This window comes from Gambusia affinis, linkage group LG03, assembly GCF_019740435.1.
Source record: "Gambusia affinis linkage group LG03, SWU_Gaff_1.0, whole genome shotgun sequence".
NCBI classification, from domain to species: Eukaryota; Metazoa; Chordata; class Actinopteri; order Cyprinodontiformes; family Poeciliidae; genus Gambusia; species Gambusia affinis.
Window position 1 is genome coordinate 3,378,516 of NC_057870.1, and position 23,692 is coordinate 3,402,207.

General features: G+C 41.0%; 1 protein-coding gene across 1 annotated transcript in view; it reads left to right on the forward strand.

The window, feature by feature from the left end:
- unc5db (unc-5 netrin receptor Db) overlaps positions 1-23,692 on the forward strand; it is a 209,452-nt gene that overhangs the window by 127,862 nt on the left and 57,898 nt on the right. Inside the window, exons 5-7 of the mRNA XM_044110930.1 lie at positions 781-884; positions 12,850-12,976; positions 13,686-13,853. Coding sequence (XP_043966865.1) covers positions 781-884; positions 12,850-12,976; positions 13,686-13,853 — 399 coding nt within the window. The remainder of the gene's footprint in view (positions 1-780; positions 885-12,849; positions 12,977-13,685; positions 13,854-23,692) is intronic.

The window sequence follows — 23,692 nt, forward strand, 5'->3', positions numbered from 1 at the left end:
TGATGGCGGCCATGTTGTGAGAACACCAACAGTTCAATTAGGTGAAAGATTTTGAAAGGATATTTTTGGCTACTTTGATCCACTGGTAATAACAGCATATTTCTTAGATAAAAAAAAAAATCAAATCACTTTCTGAGTGTTTTTTATCAAAACTCTCTGATAAAGTTTGTCTTCTAATAGGAAAAGGAGCTGCTGAATAAGCAGTCTCTGCTTTAGTTTGGACCAGGTAGTAAAACCCAATTGAGCTGTTTTTTTTTTTTGTTTTTTTTTTCAACATAAACTGAATTAGGTTGATCAGCATTAAAACTCCAAAGCCGCCTGATCAAGTTCGACACAATCAGTCAATTTCAGCCTGTGGTGTCTAAAACCAATACTCCCACTCCAAGATGTCAGAGGTTATCTGAAAGCCCTCCTCCATATTGAATTTATTGGTTTTACCTACTGGAGGCAGAGAAAATAGAAAATCAAATGCTGTGAAGAAAGAAGATGTGTGAAAATCCTTATCTGGCAGGTTTATTTGACACTTATTTATCTACGAGCTGAGTTCTGGTTTTGTGACCTCTAAAAAACGCAGGACTCTGTTCATAATCTGTCAGGACTGAGAAAAGCAGCCAATTTAAATGTCATTAGAGGTTGACTAAGATCCCTCACCAGGTCACCCTGAACATGGGGTTTGTCCTGCAAAGCACCATGGGACTGGACCGGTGCTGCATCGTCTTGTAGAGCTGAGGTCCAGGCTAACGGTGACACCTGACATCTGCCTCTTATCTCCCCACACAGATTTGAGGAAAAACTTTGAGCAGGACCCCCAGGGGAAGGAGGTGCCCATCAACGGGATGATCGTTCTGCACTGTCGCCCTCCAGAGGGAGTTCCAGCAGCGGAGGTGAGGCGTTCCCTCCATGCTGAAGCTGGAGAAGTTTGTGCTCCTCCAGCTTCCAGGAAAGATCTGGAGGATGATTCTGTATCTCTTTGACAGGGAATTCAACATCCTGCGCCGGTTTCCCTTCATGTTATTTTTCACCAATAAGTTAAGGATCATTTAAAAAAACTAAATAAACAAAGGGGATCTTTCAGAAAATTGGATCCTGTTAATTCAAAGGAAAAACCACAAAAACACCTAAAATCAGAAGTTTGATGATATATCAAAGTTCAACGAAAGTATTGATATCGGTATTGGCAATACTGGCCCTGTATTTACTTGCAGTATCACATGTCTCCACCAGTTAGCTCCTTTTAAAAGATGTTCATTTTCCAAAAGGTTCTTCATTTTCTTCACTGAAATAATTACTTCCTACTTTAGCTGGCACACGTATTTCAAAAGGAAAACAGTGATGTGAACTACAGCATGCTGTCTGTGACTCCTGTCATGTAAGCAAAGACACCCAGAGCAACGGGAGCGTTCCAGCAAACCCTCCTTAAATAGAACCAGTGGAAACCGCAGAGCACAAACTGATTCCACTGAGTGACTGGAGACTCATTAGCTCCTCTTTACACTGCTGCTGACAAGGATTATTTCCAAACAGTGGATGTGCTGCCTTCCCTCTTTCCCCCCACACCCAAACCGCAAGCTCACATTCTATTGTGTGTGCACTTTCATGTTGCAGCAGCAGCCGCGCCGCAGCTGAAACCTCACACCGGCCGCGCTCATGGATGCCATCTCAATATTTCATGGAGGAGGTGCGCTGAAATCGACAGGGCCGGGCAGCGCTGGCTCGCGCTCTTTCCATTCTTCACTGCCGTCTCCTGTGACCGCTCTCATTTGTGTTGACAAAGGACTAGATGGGAGATTGTGATTCCTTCAGTTCGGCTCACGCTCAACTATTTTTACCACCTCTGCGGGGCCACGCCGCGCCGCGGCCGGAATGACATCAATCCTCCATTTTTTTTCCATGCCTAGGCTGACCTCTTCCTAAATCTTCATCCTGCGCACGACATCCGCACGTGCGTTTCTCACGCCGATTCAGACCGGAACAAAGTGCCTCCGGGCGGAAGCCTTTGGGTTTCCTCGAAACGTTAAGCAAATTCTAAATGTTTGCGCTACAGAAAGGAGAGACAGTCAGAGGAAAACGAAAGGAGCTCTGCCAGCAGCAGGCGCTGCTCCTCTGTCCTGTTGGACGCTTTACCTCTTTACTTCTCTGGTTTAAAGGCTCCAAGTTTATACAAGCAGGAAATCACAGTGATCTGCTGACAGCTGAACGTCCATGTTAATGTTCATTAATATCGGAATCAAATAGATGATGTAGTTAAATGACCAGCATGATTCATTTTCTATAGTTTTTATCATAATGACACATTTTTCTTAATCCAATCCAGATTCAGTGATTAGTAGATTTCTATCAACTGATTACTGGGGGTGTATTGGATTTGTGTGTGTGGTTGTGCGTGTGTATGTGTGTGTGTGTCTTGTTTTGTTATATCAACCAATCACTAGCTGCATTTCCACTCCAAATGTGTGCAAAACTTTTTCAATTTTCTGCTAGTGAGAGAGAGAGAGAGAGAGAGAGAGAGAGAGAGAGAGAGAGATGTAATTAAAATCACATAAGCTTAGCCTTAAACCTTAGATTTAAAAAAATATTCTTTAGCAGGTTGCTGTCACTTTTTTAGCCTTCATCAGTGTTATGATGTAACCGTGGTTAGAAATGTGACTCTGTTTATGACAGATAATCTACCACTAAGACAAACCTTTTCAATCTGTCTTTAGTTTCAGAGCTACAATCATTTGACCCTGAAACCACGGATGGTTCTCAGCTCTAAGAGAATGTGGCCTTTATGTTGATGAGCTTATGTAACCTTTTGTTTGGCATTTTACAGTAAAGACTGATTCTGCTGATCTGCTGCTCTTGCCTAAAGTGTAGCTCTTAAATATGGCCGCCTTTTCATAAAAAAACAACAACAACAACACATATACCAGAAGAAACTGTTTCTATTCATGCTCACAGGTTTTGTACACCAGCATTTCAGTATGTGAACCATAAGGACTCCCAGATGGTACAGAATGCAAAGACAGCAAGAGAGAGAGAGAGAGAGAGAGAGGCACAGCATTCAGCAAAACTGTAGAAAAGTCAGCGCTGTGCTTGAAGAATCTTTTCTCGTAGTGGAAAACACCTTTTATGGAGAACCAGCAAAATAATCCTGTTCGCCCAGTATTCCACAAATCTGAGGATCTTTTTCACATTCGTGACTTCAGAAGCGATGAACCGACCTTTACAGGTCAAGTGGCTCTGAAACTTGCTTGACAGAAATGATTTTGGTTTCGTAACAGCAGCTTTTTGTTCGAGCATTACTTCAGGTTCTTATTGTTTATAGTCACTTTTACCTGTCTTTCAAACTGAAAAGTCATATTCAACACTTTAATTTATTATTTATGGATTTACCCGAGGCACTGCTTCATTCAGCTAAATTTAAGGATCAGGAGAAGAAACACTTTTCAACATTTTTGCTTCCTCAGTGTCATTTTCTAACTCTGCTCTCAGGTTTGCATAAAATGTTTTATTGAGGATCCAGAAGTTTCAGCTTGATGAATAATAATGTCTGCTGATCAGTTGGAAATGTTTCATGACAGCTAATGTCGAAATCAGCAACATGACAGTGTGATCTATAGTTAGTGCATACGGCCTGATTGTGAGCTGCTTTATGATTGCACTCATTATAACTGGTGGAAGATTTTGTTTTATTATCACGTTATAACAAGAGAAATCAACGTTGAAAACAAACGGGTCATTATGGTCTCGTGTGAGTCTTACTGGACACGTTTTTTGATTCAATATTTCAAATCTGGTCATAATAAAGTCAGTGTTAGTTTTATTATATTTTATTTACCTTTGTGTTAAGTCTGATTTTAGGGTCTAAAGTTTTATTCGACTTGTTGGGGATTATGGAGGTAAATAGACATTTAGCTCATATTATATATAATATATATATAATATAATTCATATTGGTATGATTCGAATAAAGAAAAATATTAATAAATATTTGAGAAGTCATAGAAGTCAATAAAAAATGAAAAACAATCCTCTCAATGAAAAATACACTTTTTCTGCATGAATTTTGATAAGAAATGTCACAATTATATAAGTGGGGGTAAAAAAATTGTATTCTGCTGTCCCCAGTAGAAAATCAATGGGGAATAATAATAAAAAGTTGCAATAACATCTCATTATACGCTTTGACTTTAAGACTTTACATGAAGGACATGATGGAAAACTTTTCATAATTATAATAATCATAATTATAATCAATATAATAATATCCATTACCTTTTGAAAGAAATAAAAACAAGGTTTCCCATGATGGACCATCCAAAATATAACTTATTTTCGTAGTTGTTTGTTTTGCGTAATTTGTAATTATTGAAGTATTATTACAAAACTATTTTACCACAAAAGAGTATTGAGAATTTTAAAGCCCCCCCAAGTTTATTTATGCTTTAAAGTGAGTTAAAAGTAGCAGAATAATTGATAGTTTTGAGTTATAAGTGTAGCACTACCTTACAACCACAACTGGGATGGAACAAACCTGGATGAATTTACACACACACACACACACACACACACACACGCACGCCGCCAGGAAAAAGATCGAGTCAAACCTACATGAAGTAATCCTGTTTTTAAATGTTCTACCTAAAAGCATCAGTGTTTCTGATTAAAGTCCATCATTCTGCTCTATTTACTCGTTTCTTATTATTTATTTACTCATTCATTTTGTTCTGTCTCAGACTAATGAGACAGAACAATTAGACTAATGGTTCTCTGGATGTTTCAACAGACCTGTGCTTCATCAGAGCTTTCCGGACACACCGATTTAAAAACAGCTTCTAGATACAAAAATGACAGATTTTTTTTAATCGCTGTTTTCTGGTTTTGCTCACATAACCCTTTTGTGAAGTTAAAATCCTCACAACAATTACTTTACATGTTAAAGTGTTATTAAGCCAGTATTTTTTCTCTCACTTGCTTTGGAACAATCCAAGCTTGCTCGCTCAGACTCTGAAAGCAAAAGTACCCTCATATCCATTTTAAAACTTATCCACAGCCAACGTTTCAAACAAAGCTGTGTCGGCTCTAGGTGTGACATTCAGATTCTCAATTGTATCTGAAGAGCAGACAGTGTAATTTGCCCACAGTTAATAAAATGTTCGAGTCGATTATTTGCGGTTTGGTTCCGCTCCAGCCAAACAGCTCCTTTGACTTCACACATTTCTGGGAGTGAATGTAGAGCACATCCTTTAACAGTGGGAGAAAGGAAGCCATGAGAACCCCGGTATAATGAGTTTCTTTTGAGTTGATTCTCAGGGAGAAAGTGTGAAATGAGAAGCAAAAACCAGAAGCCAATTTCCACTTCCCTGAATGAAAGCCTTTAATCCGAGAGGAATCCTGCTTGATCTACAGTAGCTGAGGTAGACCGACCGGGCCACGGCACAAAGGCGGTGAATCAACTAAATGCTCCCACACTGCGAAGCACGCCCAAGCTCAGTGTACACAGTGAGCCGCTGCTTTATAACTAGGAACCATTAACCTCCATCCCAGCCACCGTCTCTGTACGACTCAGTCCTGGGTGCAGATTCTTTGTTCGTCTCATAGGTCACAGAGAGTCTCCCACAGAGACGATGAAGAGATGCATTAAGTTATCCCAGGCCAGAAGTTCCCTCTGTTTACCTGGTTAAGATAAGACAGATTGAGGTGGGCTGGTAATGCAGTGGCACAGCATTGGAAGCGAAAGACAGGTGACACTTGTGACACAAAAGGGGAGGCAGGAGCGTGACCCCCCCCACACACACACACCTCCCTCTGTCACTTGTATCCTGTGATTAACCTCTAGAGCAGGAGAGAACAGCCGAACTCCCCCAGACTCCCCCTGCTGCCGACAGGCCTGCTGTTTGAGCGAACATAGAGCAGAGTTGGGTCAGAGCCCCATCCCAGACTTACGCATGTTTTCTTCACCCACACCGCCGATTAGTGGCAGGGAAGATGCGTGAAGAGGATTAGCTCTGTGCTCCTCAGCGTTGCCTCTGATATGCAGCTCAGTAGGTCCCCGCCGGCGTCCCTGGGTCCCAGAGCGAGCCGCTCGCAGTGGCGCTTAATCCGTGTAATTGCGCTGATGAGATACTCGGCAATTAAAAAGTTCTTCAGTGCTTCGCCGATAGCGTCGGAGTTAATGTAACCCCTAGACTGACCATGACTCAGCAGACTTGTCTCCCTCCAGCCCCAGAGAAAGCTTTTTCTTCTTGCAACACCTTGACACTGAGTGACCGCCAGACGCCCTGGGCGGGGGCGATGAGGCGCGGGAGCAGCACGAAGAATGCATCAGTTACTGAGGTCATGATGGGGGCTCTCCTCATAAGTCTTGAGGAAGGCGGTGGTGTCGCTCGCCCTCTTTGCTCCCCTGTCCTCTAATTGCCCGTCAACCGCTACATTTCTCAGCATCTAATCATCGGCAAATGTCAGCTGGATGAGCTGTGTTCGTGTGCATAAGCTGATGAGAGGACCCCGCCGACGCAGCGGGCCGGGGGGAGGCGACCTTCAGGGGAGATCTGGGTAATGGGTAATCACAAAAGGAGGCTCTACCGCTGGAAACTCCTCTGTCAATGCTGACACTGATGACCGCATCCTAATTGAAACAAATGTGCCAATTAGGTAATTCATTTCTCACATCCACTGTCTTGCACAGGCAAATTTGTGTCACTGTCATCCATTCCCCCGTCTCTCTCTCCTAATATCTCCGTATTAGGTAAGCAAAGTATTGATTAAGTATTAAAAGTATCGATTAGTATTGTTTAGTAAGTATCAGTTCAGTAACGATTAGTCTATCAATTGACTTTCTTAATTGATAAGCAGCCATTTTCTTATAAAACAAGTTTTCTGTTGTATCAAGAGTGTGGTCTCCATAATATGCAAAATTTGTCATGTTAAGCTGAATGTAAAAAAAGAAGCACATATTTTTTTAAATGGTTTTATTGGCTCTAGTGGCCTTTATTTGATAGTAAATCGACAGGACAGGAGGTAATAAGAGAGGAGGGAGACGTGGTGAAGGTCATCAGTCTGGGTCTCAAACCACGTCAAGGTCTCAGACTTCCACATGTGGGCTGTGCTTTACCCCTTCGCCAAGGACAGCTAACTTTTATTTGTCTACTGTACTAAATATTAATTGAATAAACTATTAAAATTTTGATTTCTCACATTAATATACTTGCATATTTATACAATACATCAAAACAGGAACCTCTTGGTTATTGAAAAATAAAATAGGAAAAGTAAGAAATATTTAAAATATTTAGTCCCCCATGGACCGAGAGGTGTTCAGAAGTGCAGACTTTACTTTACACTCAGTGTTGAAGAAGTGGACAGACTGTGATATAGCTTTCAGCTGTCTGGACACTCTATGATCAGTGCTGACAGTGAAACTTCATGCTGTTACGGGCTCGACACACAGGAAGTGATGTCGCTCCCTTTCCATTCATTTCCTATGGAAGTTGTTCTCCTCCAGCCAAGTAACCAGCGAATTTCATACAAAACCACATAAAGAGTTGGACTTTGTTCAGAGATTCACTTTAAGGATGATCAGCAGCACCTTTTGCTGGTTGGCGGCCAAACTACAACACAGAAGGTTTTAGAGGATGTTATTTGTTTAAATGGTAAATGGCCTGTACCTGTATAGCGCTTTATCAAGTCTATAGGACCCCAAAGTGCTTCACAGTACATTCTGACACCCATTCACACACCGATGATGGTAAGCTACTGCACAGCTTTGCTGGATAGCTGGGGCAGTCTGACAGAGGTGAGGCTACCATGCACTACTGCCACCAGGCCCCCTGATCTGGGGAGTGAGGTGTCTTGCTCAAGGACACAACGACAGAGGCCGACATCCACCAACAACAGAGGCGGATGGAGTAGGGATTGGACCGCAACCTATAATTGCGGGACGATCAAATAGAACTCATTTCAATCTAAAAACCATTAATCAACAATCAGAAGTAAGTTAATGAATTGATTGCTTCCCTGCTCTGTGTGTCACTTTTTTTGCCTCATGAATCTTTTCATGACGATTCCATGGCTGCTCATGGCAGGCAGACCCCAGACTGAGAGGAGCCTGCTGATGACACACAATAATTGCCTCTTTCAAGTCAGAGATTTCTGCGGATAAAAGAGAAATAAATGCATAAAAGAGGGGGGCAGCTGAAAAGACAGAGGGTGTGGACGGGCACCACGGCTCGTGCCACCCATCCAGACGGATGACTTTAATAATGAGAGATTAGACTCTATCCCGCACTCCTCTGTCTTCTTATCGACGCACGGCGCTTCACCTCTGATGAAATCCGGGTGCAAGGCCGTCTCTTAATTGTAGATAAGAATCGAGACTCCTTTGAGGATTGGCTTCTAAGTTTGCACTGAGACGGTGTGGGGAACATAGTTAAAGTCTACCCATCGCCTTTGAAAATGACACGATTCCAGCCAGCCAATGCATGCTTTAATTAGCTGAAATAACTGATAAAAAAAAATGACAGAACAATATGGGTTTTTCTACTGGTGATAGTGATTTATGAATTTCAGGATGGGTGATGATTGATGTTTTTGCCCTACTGGTATTGAGTTGAATGCTTTCTATTTTTACCCATCATCAGAAATTCATGTAGGCATGACTGACCAATGCCCTGTCATGTGAGTGCACACACGCACTCACACACGCACTCACACACACACACGAGTAAGACGAGATCTGATAAAATCCCAACAAAGCAACTTTTCTACAGGACAGTTCATTACATTTGAACTTGGTTAACACTGATTTAACTCTGAGACCAGATTCCTGTTGGAAACCGTTGCTCAACAGAGCAAACTGACTCAAAGCTTTATCATAAGCAGCTATTTTTCTCTGAAATGACATTTGACATCTAGAAAATAACTGGCAAACATTATATAAAAATAACAAGACATCTTTCCATTTCTTCTTGTAGATATGTTTGTTCAGAACTTGTTCCCACTAGGGGTTGAACGACTACATATTTTTTAAGGTCGACTACATCATGATAATAGTCGTCGATGTCAAATGACAACTACTTGGAGGCTTTATTAGCTATTTTCACGCCGCCTCCCCCCCCCCCCCCACACACACACACACACTCCCCTTCTCCTGCTTTTACTAAGTCTATTATGGAGAATTAAAAGAGCAATAAACAGATCATTCTTCGTGAGCAGCGGGGAAAAGTTTGTTGCACAAAGTCGGGTCTGACTTCTTTTTTTTTTTCTAAACACCGGCTGATGCTGATGATCTCTGGATAGTTACTATAGGAGTCAAATTATCACACTGACTACATGGTGCTTTTGGAACATCACAAGCCAAACTTGTTATGAACGGATCCCGTTTGGTTACAGCTGAATTCAACGAAACCACCTGCTTCTCCTCCGCCCGATCTTGTGGCAGGAAGCTCTGCTGACTCAGCAGATTGAACGATTTAAGATATTTTCTAGTCAACGCGTCAACATGATAAAAGTCGAGTCGATGTCGAGTTGACTAGTCGTTGTGATGTCATAGCAACGCAAGACGCAAAGCTTTGGAGTAACGTACAGGCTTTTCACGGAAAAATACGGCATTTACACAGAACAGCAACAAGTGAAACAACAAAACATCGGGATAGTTTATGATAAATAATAAGTTGCTGGGAAACCAACATTCAAAAGGAAACGCACATCTTTTAGATGGCATTACCACAGATCTTTATTTAATCAGCAACATAACATCATAATGTATTAGTTAGATCGTCAGCCGGCTAAGTGACATCCTTAGCGGGAAGGGGGCGAGTTTTAGACGGCTCGTGTTTTGTAGTTGACTGCAGCTGCAACTCCATCTCCTTTTAAAAACACTGTAAAACCACAAATATGCATCCATCTACATATCATTTTAACTAATGTATTAACTTATTTTTCTTGTGTCTTGTGACGTATACTGTGCTGTCAGATCAGCACAGGCTGTCACCACCGGCAATCACATGACTGCGACTAGTCGACATGAAATGTAAAAACTCGCGAGACGTCCTAGAGTTGACTAGTCGACTAATTGGTTCAACCCCTAGTTCCCACTGCAAATCACTGTCGCAACAGCAGCAGAGCGCTTGGAAAACCAGCCAAGTGTGCGCCGTCAAGGCCGGATGCCCATTCTCACAAAAATATTAAAATCCGTGACCCTCGAGGGAAAATGCTAAATGTCAGAAATTCTAAGTTTGTGTCAATGCAGGTCTTGCCCCCTGCTCTAATTATTCCTAATTTTGCTCTGTTGGGCTGAGGCCAGTCAAATTTTTACACCAAATTTGCTCATCCAGGTCTTACTGGACCCTGGATTTGTGCACTGATGCCCAGTCATAATGGAGCAGAAAAGAATCGTACCAAAACATGTCTCACCCAGTTGGAAGAATGAAATTCTCTGTAATGTGTTGGTGCATTAAAACAGAAAATTAGCAGGTCTTTCCCATAGTGGCCCTCAGCATGAAATGACCCAGCTCTCTGGTTGTACCTTCCCTCATAGCTGTGTATTTTTCCATTGCTGCTATTTGATTTAACTTTGGAATTTGTAGTTGTAAGGAAATTTTGTGACTAAGGCTGCGTTTGCACAGAGCTGCTATTTAACCTGTTCAGTTTAACAGAACTCCTGACTTGGACTACATATTTTCTGAGCACTTTGTTGGAGGCAGCTGTTTATTATGAGGGGGAACCTAAGGGTCAAAAACGTATGTGATGGCATTCTAAAGTCACAGTTCTGTATAGTGGCCTGGCATGACAACTTCAGCTGACAAGGGTGTCTTAGCGGGGTCGTCTAAATGTGGAACTTTTCCCCAATCAACATCCAAAAACACCAGCAGCTTTCAGGCAATAGTTTTGTGTAAATGTAGCCTGAATTCACTACACAAGTGGTTTCCTATCACAGCATCACATTGGGATTATCTGAACTTCTTAGCTTGAGCCATTCTCTCACAGATGCTGTCTGCAAGTATTTGTTCTAAATTTATACACATATGGCCAAGGATGTGACTGGAACTCTTAAATTCCTGTTAACCCAATACCTTTACTAATACAATACATACCTGCAGGCTGTCATTTCTCCTGTCCATCATTTCTATCTGCGCCGTCTCCCCATGCCCACCAGCACTCCCTATTTGCATCCAGACAAAGTGTTGATCATTGTAAATAGTGCCACTGCACTTCCTTTAAATCCATCAGCATTTCCCATTCTGCTTTGTTACAAATGTAATTTGCAAGTGCAGCGATGCAGCTCTCTTACCAGGCTAAAACCACTAAAGCGTCACTAAGTTTGTAATTCCTAATTAGTTTTCCTCTCAGGTGCTGGTAATTGGTTCCAGTGTTTCTCCTGACTGCCTAATGGAGGTGGAGATGGTGGTGGAGCCGCGCCCACTGGGACTAATCAGCAGTGGGAGGGCTTGTAACGCAGCTGACCAGCAGTCCTGCATGTAGCGACTTGAACATGAGCGATGTGTTCACGTCGATGTGATCTGAGAATGAGTTGAGTGATGTTTCAGAGGTCGCCAGCATGATGTCAGTGTCAAAGAACCGGAAGGAACGAGATCCGTGTCGGGTCAGGATTCAAACCCTGGACCAGTTTGAATTATTTCTTTAAAGAAATTTGAAAAATAACATTTTGCCATATCAGTAGAAAAATCATTTCAGACTAACATTACCTGTTCTGTCTTTTTCAAGTTTTGACATGACCACTCAGGAGTTCTACATCTCTTTTTGTTTGTTTGTTTGTTTGTTTTTGGCCAGATGCTCCATAGAAGTTAAAGACTTAAATTGAAATTGTTAAGAATATTTATCATTGTGAGGCAGCTTTAAACACTCTTTTACAAAGAAATTCTTTACACAGTCTTTGTATGTCAGAAGATGTTTTTCCAGATTTCCCCACTTCTATTTTTCCTCCTGCTGTGTCAGTTTTCTGAAACACTTAGTGCTTCTTTGTTGAAGTGTGCTGCGTTTCTGCCAAGTAAGTCTTGGAACTGTCTTTGGTAGTTCAGACGTACTTCCTTATGTTTGTTATGTTATTTTCGCTTTAACACTTTGAAGACATCAATAAGGGAACAGCAACAAAAATGTGTTCTTAAAGAAATTACGAACAAAAGAAAATCATTTTAAAAGGGTTCTTTGTGAAAAGGATAGTTCAGATTCTAAGAAAATGATGTCAGTAATACTTTTTACCCTTATGACAAATTTGAAAAATGTAATAAACAAATTTGTATCATTCTTCAACAGCAGTTGGGGGCCACAAAAAAGTCCAAGGGCCACAAAAGGCCCCAGGCCACTTTTTTACACCCCTCTTTTAGTCAGTATGAATATGATTGCAACTTTTGTTTGTTTTATGACACTCTCCTGTTTTCTGTTGTTTATTTTGTTGCATTATATTTTCTGAGCAGGTCGTTGAAAATCAGAATTTGTTCTCAATTTACCTGGTGAAGAAAAGCTTCAGAAAAGCAAATAAATCATAAAGAAAATGACCTCAACTGCAGATTTCTGATGTAAATAAAATCCTACTGGAAAAAAAAAAAAACATGACAGCACATTTCTTTGACTTGTTGTTTCCAAGAGAAATTATAGCAGATCTGAAGTTGTAATTTGTAAAAAAAAAAAAATTAAAATAAATATTTTAAAAAGCCTCTGCCTTGCAGCCTTGTTATCTGTCTGATTGTTAAATCAGTCAATAGTCTGAATAATACAGGAGGCTCCATTAGTTTTGATCCATTATTTATTATTTAGAAGAGGACTAGGGCACGTCACACTGTGTGCGTAAGCGATGCGATTTGACCTCATTCGCACGTTTGTTTGTTGTTGGGTTTTTTTTACCTGCAGGTGGAATGGCTGAAAAACGACGACTTGGTGAGTTCACTGACCGACAAGGTGGACACCCGGGCCGACTACAGCCTCATCATCAACGAGGCTCGCTTGTCCGACTCGGGCAACTACACGTGTCTGGCCAGCAACACGAAACAATGAGATCAATTTGTTTGGCTTCCCGTAACCTTACGCAACAGTGATTAAGAATCCCATCTTGAGGCTTCAGCTGAAGAGCGCCGTTTCCTCTTTATTCCAGGGAATGCATTATTCAACGAGTCAATTTACTGCCTCTCATTTAAAATCAATGCCTGCTGTATGAAAGGAAATAAGCCACTGTGTCTTAATCTCATTTAAAGGGAGTGTTGCTTGTTAATTATTTACTTGCCTGAAACCTTGCGGAAATCTCGAGTTCGGCCCCCTTTCAAAGCAGCTGCTCGAGATTTAGCTCCCAAATACGTAATAAACTGGGATCATAGAGTAAAGGGCTTCAGTCACGGCGCTAAGTGGTCGATTCCAACCTGTCAAGCTGTTTTTGGAAATGGCATTGCTGCTTAATGGCTTTCTTTGCTTTGCACAGTTCCACGGCTTTATCTTAATACAAGAGCAGAGAACGCTGAGCTGCCAATTAAGGAAAAGGGAGCCGTATATCCAGCAATCTGCTCCCGCTGTTATGCATTGTTGCCCCGTGCCGCCGTGGAGCCCGCAGGATCATTAATGGCTCCAACCCTTATTAGAGCTTTAGAGTGTGCCAGAGTTCTGTACGAGAAAAAGAGCGTGTGCTGTTTTGCACTCACTCAACTGTTTTCTTTTGCTTCTCTTTTCTTTTCTAACTTTGCTGGAACTTTCTCCAGTGAACGGCGGCTGGTCGCTGTGGACGGAGTGGTCGGCGTGCAACGTGCCGTGTGGGCGGGGCATCCAGAAACGCTCCAGGACCTGCACCAACCCGGCGCCGCTGAACGGAGGCGCTTTCTGCGAGGGCATGTCCGTGCAGAAGATCACCTGCAACGCGCTCTGCCCAAGTTAGTCCCACTTCTGATTTTCAGCAGAGATGAACAGAACCTGGGATGGATGGTGTGATCCGCGGCATGTTGGTAAAAAAAATAAATAAATACAAACAGGAGAAAAATGTGTGGAAGAAAACTAACATAGTGGTTCCATCATGCTGTGGAGATACTTTTCCTCAGGAAAGAACTCCGAGCTAGCCAGAGTTGATAAAAAGATGGATGAAGGGAAATCCTAGAAGAAGATCTGTCAGAGGTTGGAACAGGCGTGAAACTGGGCTGGAGGTTCACCAACCATATTCATATGTCAAACTGGCCCAGTCAAAGTCCAAATCATAAACTCAAATGGAAATCTGCAAGAAGACCCATATATTGACATTCCTAAACACAAGCTGCTTTTGCATTGAGCTTTAAATTGCGCAAATTGAAATTATGGAGACTTACTTTCATAATAGAAACACAGCTATTTAAAACAAACTATTTGTCAAAAAGGTTTTGCTTCGGGATGAGATGGTTTTTCAGCTTTATCGAAATTAGTGTGTTTCACAAAGCTGCAACGGAAACACTGTTTCTGCATCACGGGTCACGTGATCAACAACCGGATGTTACTACTGCTGAAAAAGACAAATAAGACAACAGGAAGTGGTGGGAGGATGATGGTGCAGCTTGCTTTTTTTATGATTTATCGGTTGAACAAACTAAACTGCATTTCTTTATAATGAAAGCGCCTCAATTACAAGATTGACAAAAGTTTTACGCATATTTGTAACGGAAACGCATGAATTGTTTATTTAGCAGGATGACTTTGCCCTAGTTTGAAAATGGGCAATTGCGTAAATTTGCAAAACTGAGACTTGCTTCCCAAAGAGGTGTGGCAGTAATTGCACCAAAATGTGTTCTACGAAGCAATGAACTGAAACTCACAATTCAAATTCAGCCTTATTGTCAATTTACCCACAGGTTCCTGGCAGAGGAATTGAAACCGTGTTTCTTGATGTGGTACGGTGAATTCAATTCACAATCAGGTGCTACTTTGTGTTGGTCTGACACAACAAATTAAAATCAAACACACTGAGGCGTGTAGTTGTCAGAAGAAGCATGTGGGGGTGTAAATTCTTCTGTCAAGTCCCTGTAAATGAGTTCAATATCCTGACTCAGCAGCATTACGGATGACCGATATTATAGACTGTACGACACAGATCGAGTGGTGACCTCACTGTGTCCCTAATGGTGCTGGACTGAGAAGTGCTGCACCAAGGAGAATCCAAAACCACGAAGGGATTTACTGTGCAAGTTAAAATGATTAGAGGAAGTTGAGAGAGGATAGCAGTGTGTGATACACTGGGAGAGGTGGAAGAAGCTGCAGGACTCGATTAAATGAGTTTATGACTCCCAGCAGGAAACGTAGAGAAACTTAGGCTGCGTTCACACAGCAGGCGAAGGCGACCCACTTCTGACTTTTTCAGGGCAGCCTGAACGCCTCAGTTTGGATCTTTTCACCTCTCAAATCTCTTATTTGTGCCACTACCATATGTGGAACTCAGTTGGACAGTTATGTGATACATTTCAAAGCGTCTGCAGTCTGAACAGTTGTGTCGCATTTCATCCGACTTTTACGTTGTTGACATGAGACATACATCATAACTCCACCAGAAGAATCTGGATGTAATGGCTGAAAATTATGATTATGAAATTATAAAGGAAGTGTATATCACATCATAGTCCACCATTTTTAGCTCTGACAGATTTTCCTACATGAATAGCAGTCAGTGCTCTACAAAAGCAAATTAAGAGCCAAATGCTTTTAAGTTAAAGCAGCAATTTCTGCATTCACGTGTAAAATAAATATCAAGATTTCATTTTTAAATTCTTGCACAGCAACAAAACACACACAATGTGAAGCTCAACAGAGCCAGACGACTTACAATAGTTAGAATCTGGGAGGCGATGCAGAAGTGTGAGAGTGGCTGCATCAGGCTGAGTTGTTTCCTCTTCTTTTCCCATTGACTATAGAGGGTAAAAATAATGAACTTTATTGAAACAAGTTGCATGTAAGGGTATTAAAAAACTGGATAGTTTAAAAATAAATGTTTTTTAAAAAGATGGAGTCCAGCAGTTGAACAGCAATGTTCCCTTGTTTTATTTTAATCATTCCTCTCTTGTGCCTTATTCAGCTTTTGTGTTCCTGTGAAATCTATACAGCTTGGTTGGAAACCATTGAATCAGCAGGAAAACCCTTGTGTTAGTTTCCCAGGCCTGTTCACCAACTGCCAGAGACGGAGGAGGGGAACGCGTCAGGGCAGGAGTTGATAAACACTGGACGTAACAGCTATATGAACATTTTCACAAAGCTCCAAGCAGACATGGTAAATTGAAAAGGTTTTAGAAATAAGTATATTCAACGGCTGTCAAGGCACAGCAAGTATGCTTTCCATCTGTCTGCTTCTCTGATCTGAGAGTCTGTCATATCAGGACATTTGCAAGGAAAATATGTCAGAAATGTCTCGTTTATCTGCAGGTGAATGCTTTACTAACCCTGAGCAGATATCGCCCCCTATACACCTTTCAGACTCTGTCCTTGCTTTTCTGATTTACACCAGGAGAAACAAAAACACAACAGTGGTGCATCAAGAAAAGCCACCAGTCTTTAGAGGGGCAGTGTTATGTAAGACTGGCTTTTTTGAGCTCTACATCATGTTAGAATGTTATCCATTCATGAAAAACATACCTGGAGTGTTGCTTTGATTCTTTCATGCATGTTTGAGAAATCCTTTAATCTCCCGCGGCAACCGTCCGGCTGTGCCAGACACTGAATTCCCCACTCAGCTCCTTCAGACTAGCCAGAAGCAATTAGCAAACACCTGGTGAAACTGTGAGTCAGCTGAGCTCATATGAGCTACTTCTCAGTTCAATGCTGGTTAAAAAAGAAAAAACAACATTGTGAAAGGAGTTTCAGAAACAGCAGGAGTTTCTTAAAGAGACAGAGACCCAATTTTAAGGTGTTAAATTACAAAGTCAAATTTCTTCTGTCATATTTGATATATAGGTCATTTTTATAACAACTGAAGGTATCATAGTTACTTGATTGTGCTATAAAATGGCACTATGTGCCTGGAAAACACATAATACTGCCTGTTCAAAAAACTGCTGATTGGCTTTTATTAAAGGAAACAGTCAGAAAACACCTTCAAATGTGTTTTTTGTTTGTTTGGTTGGTTGTTTTTTGGGGGGGGGGGTTTGCAATCAGCAACACAATGGTGGAGTGGTCAGGCTTGACACCTCAGAGAAAGGTTTGGAGTTTTCCTGTTTTCCTCTGCATGTCTGGGTTTTTGCAGTCACTCAGTCCAACAGTTAAGAAATATTCATTTTTAGGGCAAATTCCCTCAGGTGCAGCTATGATTGGCTGTTTTCCTTTGTGTTGGTTCTTTGATGAATTGCTAACAATCCCATGATGTACGCCTCGACTTCTCACCTGGAGGGGTTCCAGTAAATGAGTCTATTAAAAATAGTGTCTTTCATTTCACAGCAGCACAGAGCGTAAAGGAGTCGATGGGGTGAATGGATGACTGGATCAGGGACTTGAACTTGGATCAGAAAAACTGAGGATTCCGAGCCTTTTTACTCAAGACGTAAGCCCGACCATGTGGGCTCAGAATGTTACGCTGTAACGTCTGAGCTCCAAGTTGGGAAAAAAACGAGAAGAGGGAACGCTGAGTCTGGAATTTCTAACAGGAACGGCAGGTCAGAGGGTTCCCAATTTTAACACCCGATGCAAATATGGATTCCAATCAAACATTTACAAGCACTTCATTAGTTTACATCTCAATAAATTAATGGAACATGTGTTTGTTACTTCGATGTTTGACCAGCTAACATGAGGAAACATTTTCTTGTATTCGCTAGTGATAGTTAGCAACCAAGATAAATAACTTGTTCTTCTCTGATTCACAACTAGAGGCACTAAATGTGGTAGTGATGTCATTCTCAGAAGTCAATCAAAGCATAAACCTAGCTGGAAAAGTGCTTGAAATTGAGAATCTTTATCTCTCTCTTTTTTTTTTTTTATCTATAATTGAAAAGTTTATATCTACTCTTTTACAATCTGGGCCCATTTATGAAAGTTTTGTATCTGGTAATTATCTGTCCCTGTATAAATCTTGTAGGCTTGTTGCAGTCTGTAAGTGTCATGCTGCTGTAAGATTACGCAAGCCGGATCATTTCTGAAAGGTGTTTATGCAACTATTCAAAAGTCATGAAGGAACAATGACTGAGGCCTAAAAACAGATGATAACGTTAACCAGGTATAATGTAGCTGCTTTTATCACTGGAGATGAGTCACATGTGAAATCATTTACCAACATCAGTCATCCTAACACAAGCTTACTGAGTGTGTGTTTGGGGTCTTGCCACTGAAACATTGTCACTGTTGGAGCAGAAGTTGTGTGCAGGTATGCTGATGGCTAAGGTGTGTGTGTGTGTGGGTGTGTGTGTGTGTGTGTGTGTGAATCATTGACAGCGGTCCCATGTATCGGTTTGGAGGGGAATATGTCTTTAAGTTGGATTATATCAGACTGACTGGTTTTGGTTTCATATTTATGTTTGTCTCTGACATCGCAGTTGGTTAGGGCTCCACGTAATCTGTTTGTTTGTTTGTTTGTTTTTTTAGTAAACTCTGCCTTCAGTTTTATGACATACTTTTTTTTCATTCTAGCTATATTTTAGCCATGCAAAAGGTATGTAATTATGGAGTGAAATAAAATGATTAAACCAGTAGACAGACTTCCACATTATTCAATGCTTTTTATGTTCAGCAGTAGTTCGGGAAGATAATTTAAAAGTATTTACCTGGTTCTTCTCTTGAAGAAGAAAAGAACATTAATTATGGGCAAAACAATGAACGTGGTATTTCATGTAAAAAAAAACCCAAACAAATAAAAAAGAGCCAATTTTGTGAAATAAAAATGCTTTCGATTTTGACTTTCAGCTGAAGAATATTTCCCACAAAGACGTGGAACAGATGGTAAAACTGTGTGAAAACATGCACACTGCTCATTTTTCATCTCTTATCATCCGTAGACATCTCCACTGAAGACGATGATTGTCAGTCTTTTTGTGTGTAGCTCTTGTGTTCTGACAGCCGTCCCCCACCCCCAACCCCTCCCACCTAACCACCCCCAGCTGCAGTGCTTTTCTAAAAACGACAAGGCTTATTCTGTTTTCCTAAAGGAGTATTTGATTCGACACGGTTACCGACAAAATCTTCCAAAAACTCACGCTTTGGTTCTACTGATTTAGATAAATGTTCAAGAGCTACGAAACATGCGCGGCCTGCACGAGCCTTCTCCCTGTTTCTAAGTTTTGGGGGAGGGAAGCATCTGTGTTTTGGCGAGCTTTTTTTCATGGCTTGTCATTGGAAAAAGGTGGATTTGGATGCTAAAACAAGACAATGATCCAAAACACAGTGAAAAAATTTTCTACTATTATAGAAGTACAACTAGCAACAGTTGAAAACTTAAAGAATGTTACAGAGAAATCATCTCTCATCTCTACCCACTGACGTCAGGATTATTGAGCCTCTTAAAACTGCAGTATGCAACTTTTAGGCTCTAGATGCTGTCATTCATGCTCGTGTACGCACTGCTCAACGTGCTAATGGCAGAAAAACAACTTACCATCACAGGAACAGTGTTCATCCACCATCAAGCTAACTAGCATGGCTAACTGACTTGGAGGAGGCACAGGATCTTGATTTCTTTCAGAGATTATCTGCCATATACTGTCGAGACATGGTGATAATTTTAACAAATATGTAAAAAACAAAACAAAAATAAACTAATATTTATATATGTAAAGTTACATACTGCAGCTTTCAAGGGGATCTTAAACATGCAACTTGGTAAGATGGCCAAAGAATTGACAGTAACTTTACGCTTAAGTATCTCGTCCATCAACATCAATAAGACATCAAGGACCTGTTAATGTCAACTTTTTATCTGGGTCAGAATGACAGTCATTGTTTCCATTTTGCTTTATAATAAGAACAGCACAATTTGGCTAATAATTGGCTTCATCTGACCACTAATAATGAGTGACATTTGTTGTGGTATCAGTCATATTCTGATCAGGGTGACTGAATTTGTGTGTAATAGTGTGTAACCTGATGATCCCTGCTGTTTGGTTTTCACAGCGTTGCCATCAAACAGCTGATGAAAGCAAAAGATGCTGACCAATCAAAGTATCTGATCCAATATAACATGAAAGTCACTTCCAGGCGTGAACCGAAGGCAGGACATTTTTTTTTTAAACACTTGGTCAACGGAGAGAACATTTCCCCTAGGAAACCATTTTTAAAACGGCACAAATATATGAAGTCGTAGTGAGGATTTGCTTGTCAGGTTTGATGAAGTATTCCTTGTTTTGCATGTTGTGCCTCAGGCCAACATTCTGCAATAAGGTGCTTCTGGAGAGACACGATGCTGATAGTGTGTTTAAATCTAATATGCTATTTGATACATTTCTGCACAAATCTACCTGCAAGTGTAACAGTATTTTTATTTTGATTAAATATGGAGGGTGGGGAGGTTTCAGCACATTTGATCAGACATACAGTTCATCCAGAAATGATTCATTGTTTCAGTTTAGAATAAAGATCATTCTAAATTACATTTAATAAATCTCCCCAGAATTCTACAAATAAATACGCCGTTATGATGATGTTGAGTGTTGCCATGCGGCTACGCTAACACCTGCAGCACTTTGTATTCCTCAAAAACAATTTCACTTTACATAAAACATGTGCGTCTCTGTTTCGTATCATAGAAGTTTCACACCGTGACTTCTCACGACATGAATCTCAATACGACACAAGGAGATGCAATTCTAAACCCCGGTTAGGTCATACATGTAAATACTTTTTATGTTTTGTCTTGTAGTTGAATGAATGAAAGAATCTGTTCTAATTTAACTGCTGAACAGTTCTGACCTTAGGTCGTATTTATGAACTGGAACAGAACTGTGAAGGAAATAAGCAACTAAACTAACAATGATCAAGGTTGGAGCTCCTGTTTTTACACTACTGTATTCAGCACTGCAAAAATATGATTCACTAAAGTTTAGGTCCTCTACTGTGGCTGTTGTAAATCTGCATTTTCTTCTGTTTGAGCGTGATGAAGCCGGTTGGACTGTGAGTTTAGGTTGGACACGTTTTGGCCCTGACACTGAATATGAAATGTTCTGTATGCTGTATGCAAATCACTGAGCCTTCACAGATGTACTCTTAGATCACAGTATACATAATAAATATTCATGGCAGCCAAATGCAACGTTCAAACACAATGAAAAGCACTTAAAGCGTTATTGATTTTTAGAAAGAAAGATTTCAAGTAGTCCATGTTTAAAAGTCTTCTCCATAATCACCACACATTTTGAAACTGTTGTTCAGTTATCGTCTTTATGAGTTCACATAAATAGACGTCTTGATCCAGAGGGTCGAACTTTAATGTCACCAATCAATAACAGTGATGAGTGGGAGTTATATGCTATATGACTATGTATGTTTATTCATTTGCACAATGTCTAGTTAGAATTGCAACATGCAAATGAAAATGACTGGAGGTGCCACCTTGGATTTTATCACAACATAGAAAAATTAACAAAGACATAAATAACAGAGAAACTGCAGCTTGTGAATATTTTCATCTTGGCAGGTTGTACAAAACATAACCATGAATAAAGTAGGACTGTAGTTACTCCATGGTGTTGAGAACTTTTTTAAAAAGTCTGTAGTTACAGACTTTTTTTAAAAAGGTCATTAGCTGCAAAGACATATTCAGAGCAGTGATTTAGATTAATCAAAAATAAATAGACATTTTGCATTTAAGTTTAAAAAAACACAAATTTGTCTATAAATGTTTTTGCCAAAACACCTGGAGTAGAACAGTTTTTGTTTCACCTGATTCGAATTCTCCAAAGTAATGTCATGGTTTTGCAATGTAGGCAATGAAATGTTCATTTTCCTATTTAGAATGTCACTTATATAACGAGACATTTTTCATCATCATTAAGGAATTATTCGCTTAAAACAAGCTCCTATATCTCGTTGAAAAGTTACGTGTGAAAAGTTAGTTTAATCTTATTTGAAGTGCACTAATGTACCTGCACCAGAAAATGGAGCAAAAACACTTGGTAAGATTTTGTGTTGTTTCAAGGAGGGAAGGTCAGCCAGGATGATCGTCTCTGCAGACCTGATTGTTTGTTGTTGTCTGACTTGTCCGGTCCGGTCCAGTCCTGCTCTGTGGACGAGCCAAACCGCACAGTGATGGACATGCACAGGGCAGACCGAATAACGGTGTAGAAGAAGAAGAGAAGTCAGGTTGGACTCTGCTGGTTCTTCTTCCTGGGAACAGGAAGTTATAAACGCGTGTTGTTGAGAACGCTTCGTGTGAGGAGTGTGTATGTGTGCGTGTGCGTGTGTGTGTGTGTGTGTGTGTGGTGTGTGTGGGGGGGGAGCCTTCCAGCCTCATTTCTGCTGTCTTGAGCAGATTAAACTCCAGGTGGTTCTGATCACACCACTGGTCCAGCCAATCTGCCCACCTGTCTGGATGCAGACTCACCAGTGGGTCAGACCAGTCAGTGCTGTCATCTGCAGACTTCAGGTGCTGTCATTGGCTGCATTTCCATTACAAATGGTCGCAAATATTTTTCTATATTCTGCAAATGTCAAAACAAAAACTGTTTCGCAAATGCAGTGACATTAAACTCACACGAGAAGAAGCTCGAATGATAAGTAATTAAAAATCATGGCAGCGACAGACATAAACAGTTCTATGAAATATGTTCATAATGCTGGCGCTCATCGTCTATCAGCCAATCAGAGGACACGTCAGCTTCTTATACAGATGTTAGAGCAACAAGCCTGTTCCCTACTTGGGAACGGCTATGAGGTGTTTTGTGGTCAATGTCTTTGGCGATTTTACAGAAGAGCTGTGTCATTCGAATGACACACAACTATTTATGATGCTGTGAGAGCTGTGGTGGAGCCAGCAGTGACATCCGGCTGCTCATCACATGACTTGCATGATGTGACAAAAAGTGTTTTGATATGTCTGAAAAACCTCCTTAATGTATTTCCCTTAAAGCAATTTCTTTTCATAATTTTAATTTGCGCAGTTTTATAGTGAATGGAAACGCAGCTGCTGTGTACAGGGGGAACGGAGAGTCAGCCCAGTCAGCCACCGACAGCTGGAGGCCGATGTCTGGTGTTCCCAGAAACTTGCCTGAACGCCTCCAAGACATCCACAGCGGCACGCAGCAGTGAGGGAAGCCCGGTTCTGCTCTGGTGTCAGCATCGCTCTGTGTCACTGTGGGAGGAGGAAGAAGCGGACCAGGTTGAAGCGTAGGCAGGAACAAAGATCTCTTGGCAGATGAAGTCAGTTTCATTTTGAACGTTGTGCCAAGTTTGGCCTGAATGAAGGACAAATACAGAGGATGGAGGCCACGTGATCAGAGGTAATAAGCAGGTGATGGTGAGGGCGTGATGGTTCTTTTGGGGAGAGAAAGCCAGTTGGAACAAGGCAGAAGCTTTAGTTTGGGGCTGCTGACGGTAAAAATGGGAAATAATAGCTGGGAACGCAACAACAACGTTTGTCGGGTTTCAGTTTGACGCTGTTGGGTAGCTGGTGACAGATGTAATATCCTCAGAATCACAGGTGAATAACACACTCGCTCCACAACAACGGTGGTTCAGCCTCGCTCCGCTCACACACTCCCAACATGCAAGCGGTCTCACTAGCATTTCAAATAGCAAAGGAGAAAAACTGCAAGAGGCAAAAAAAAAATTCACAAAGGAAATAGATCCC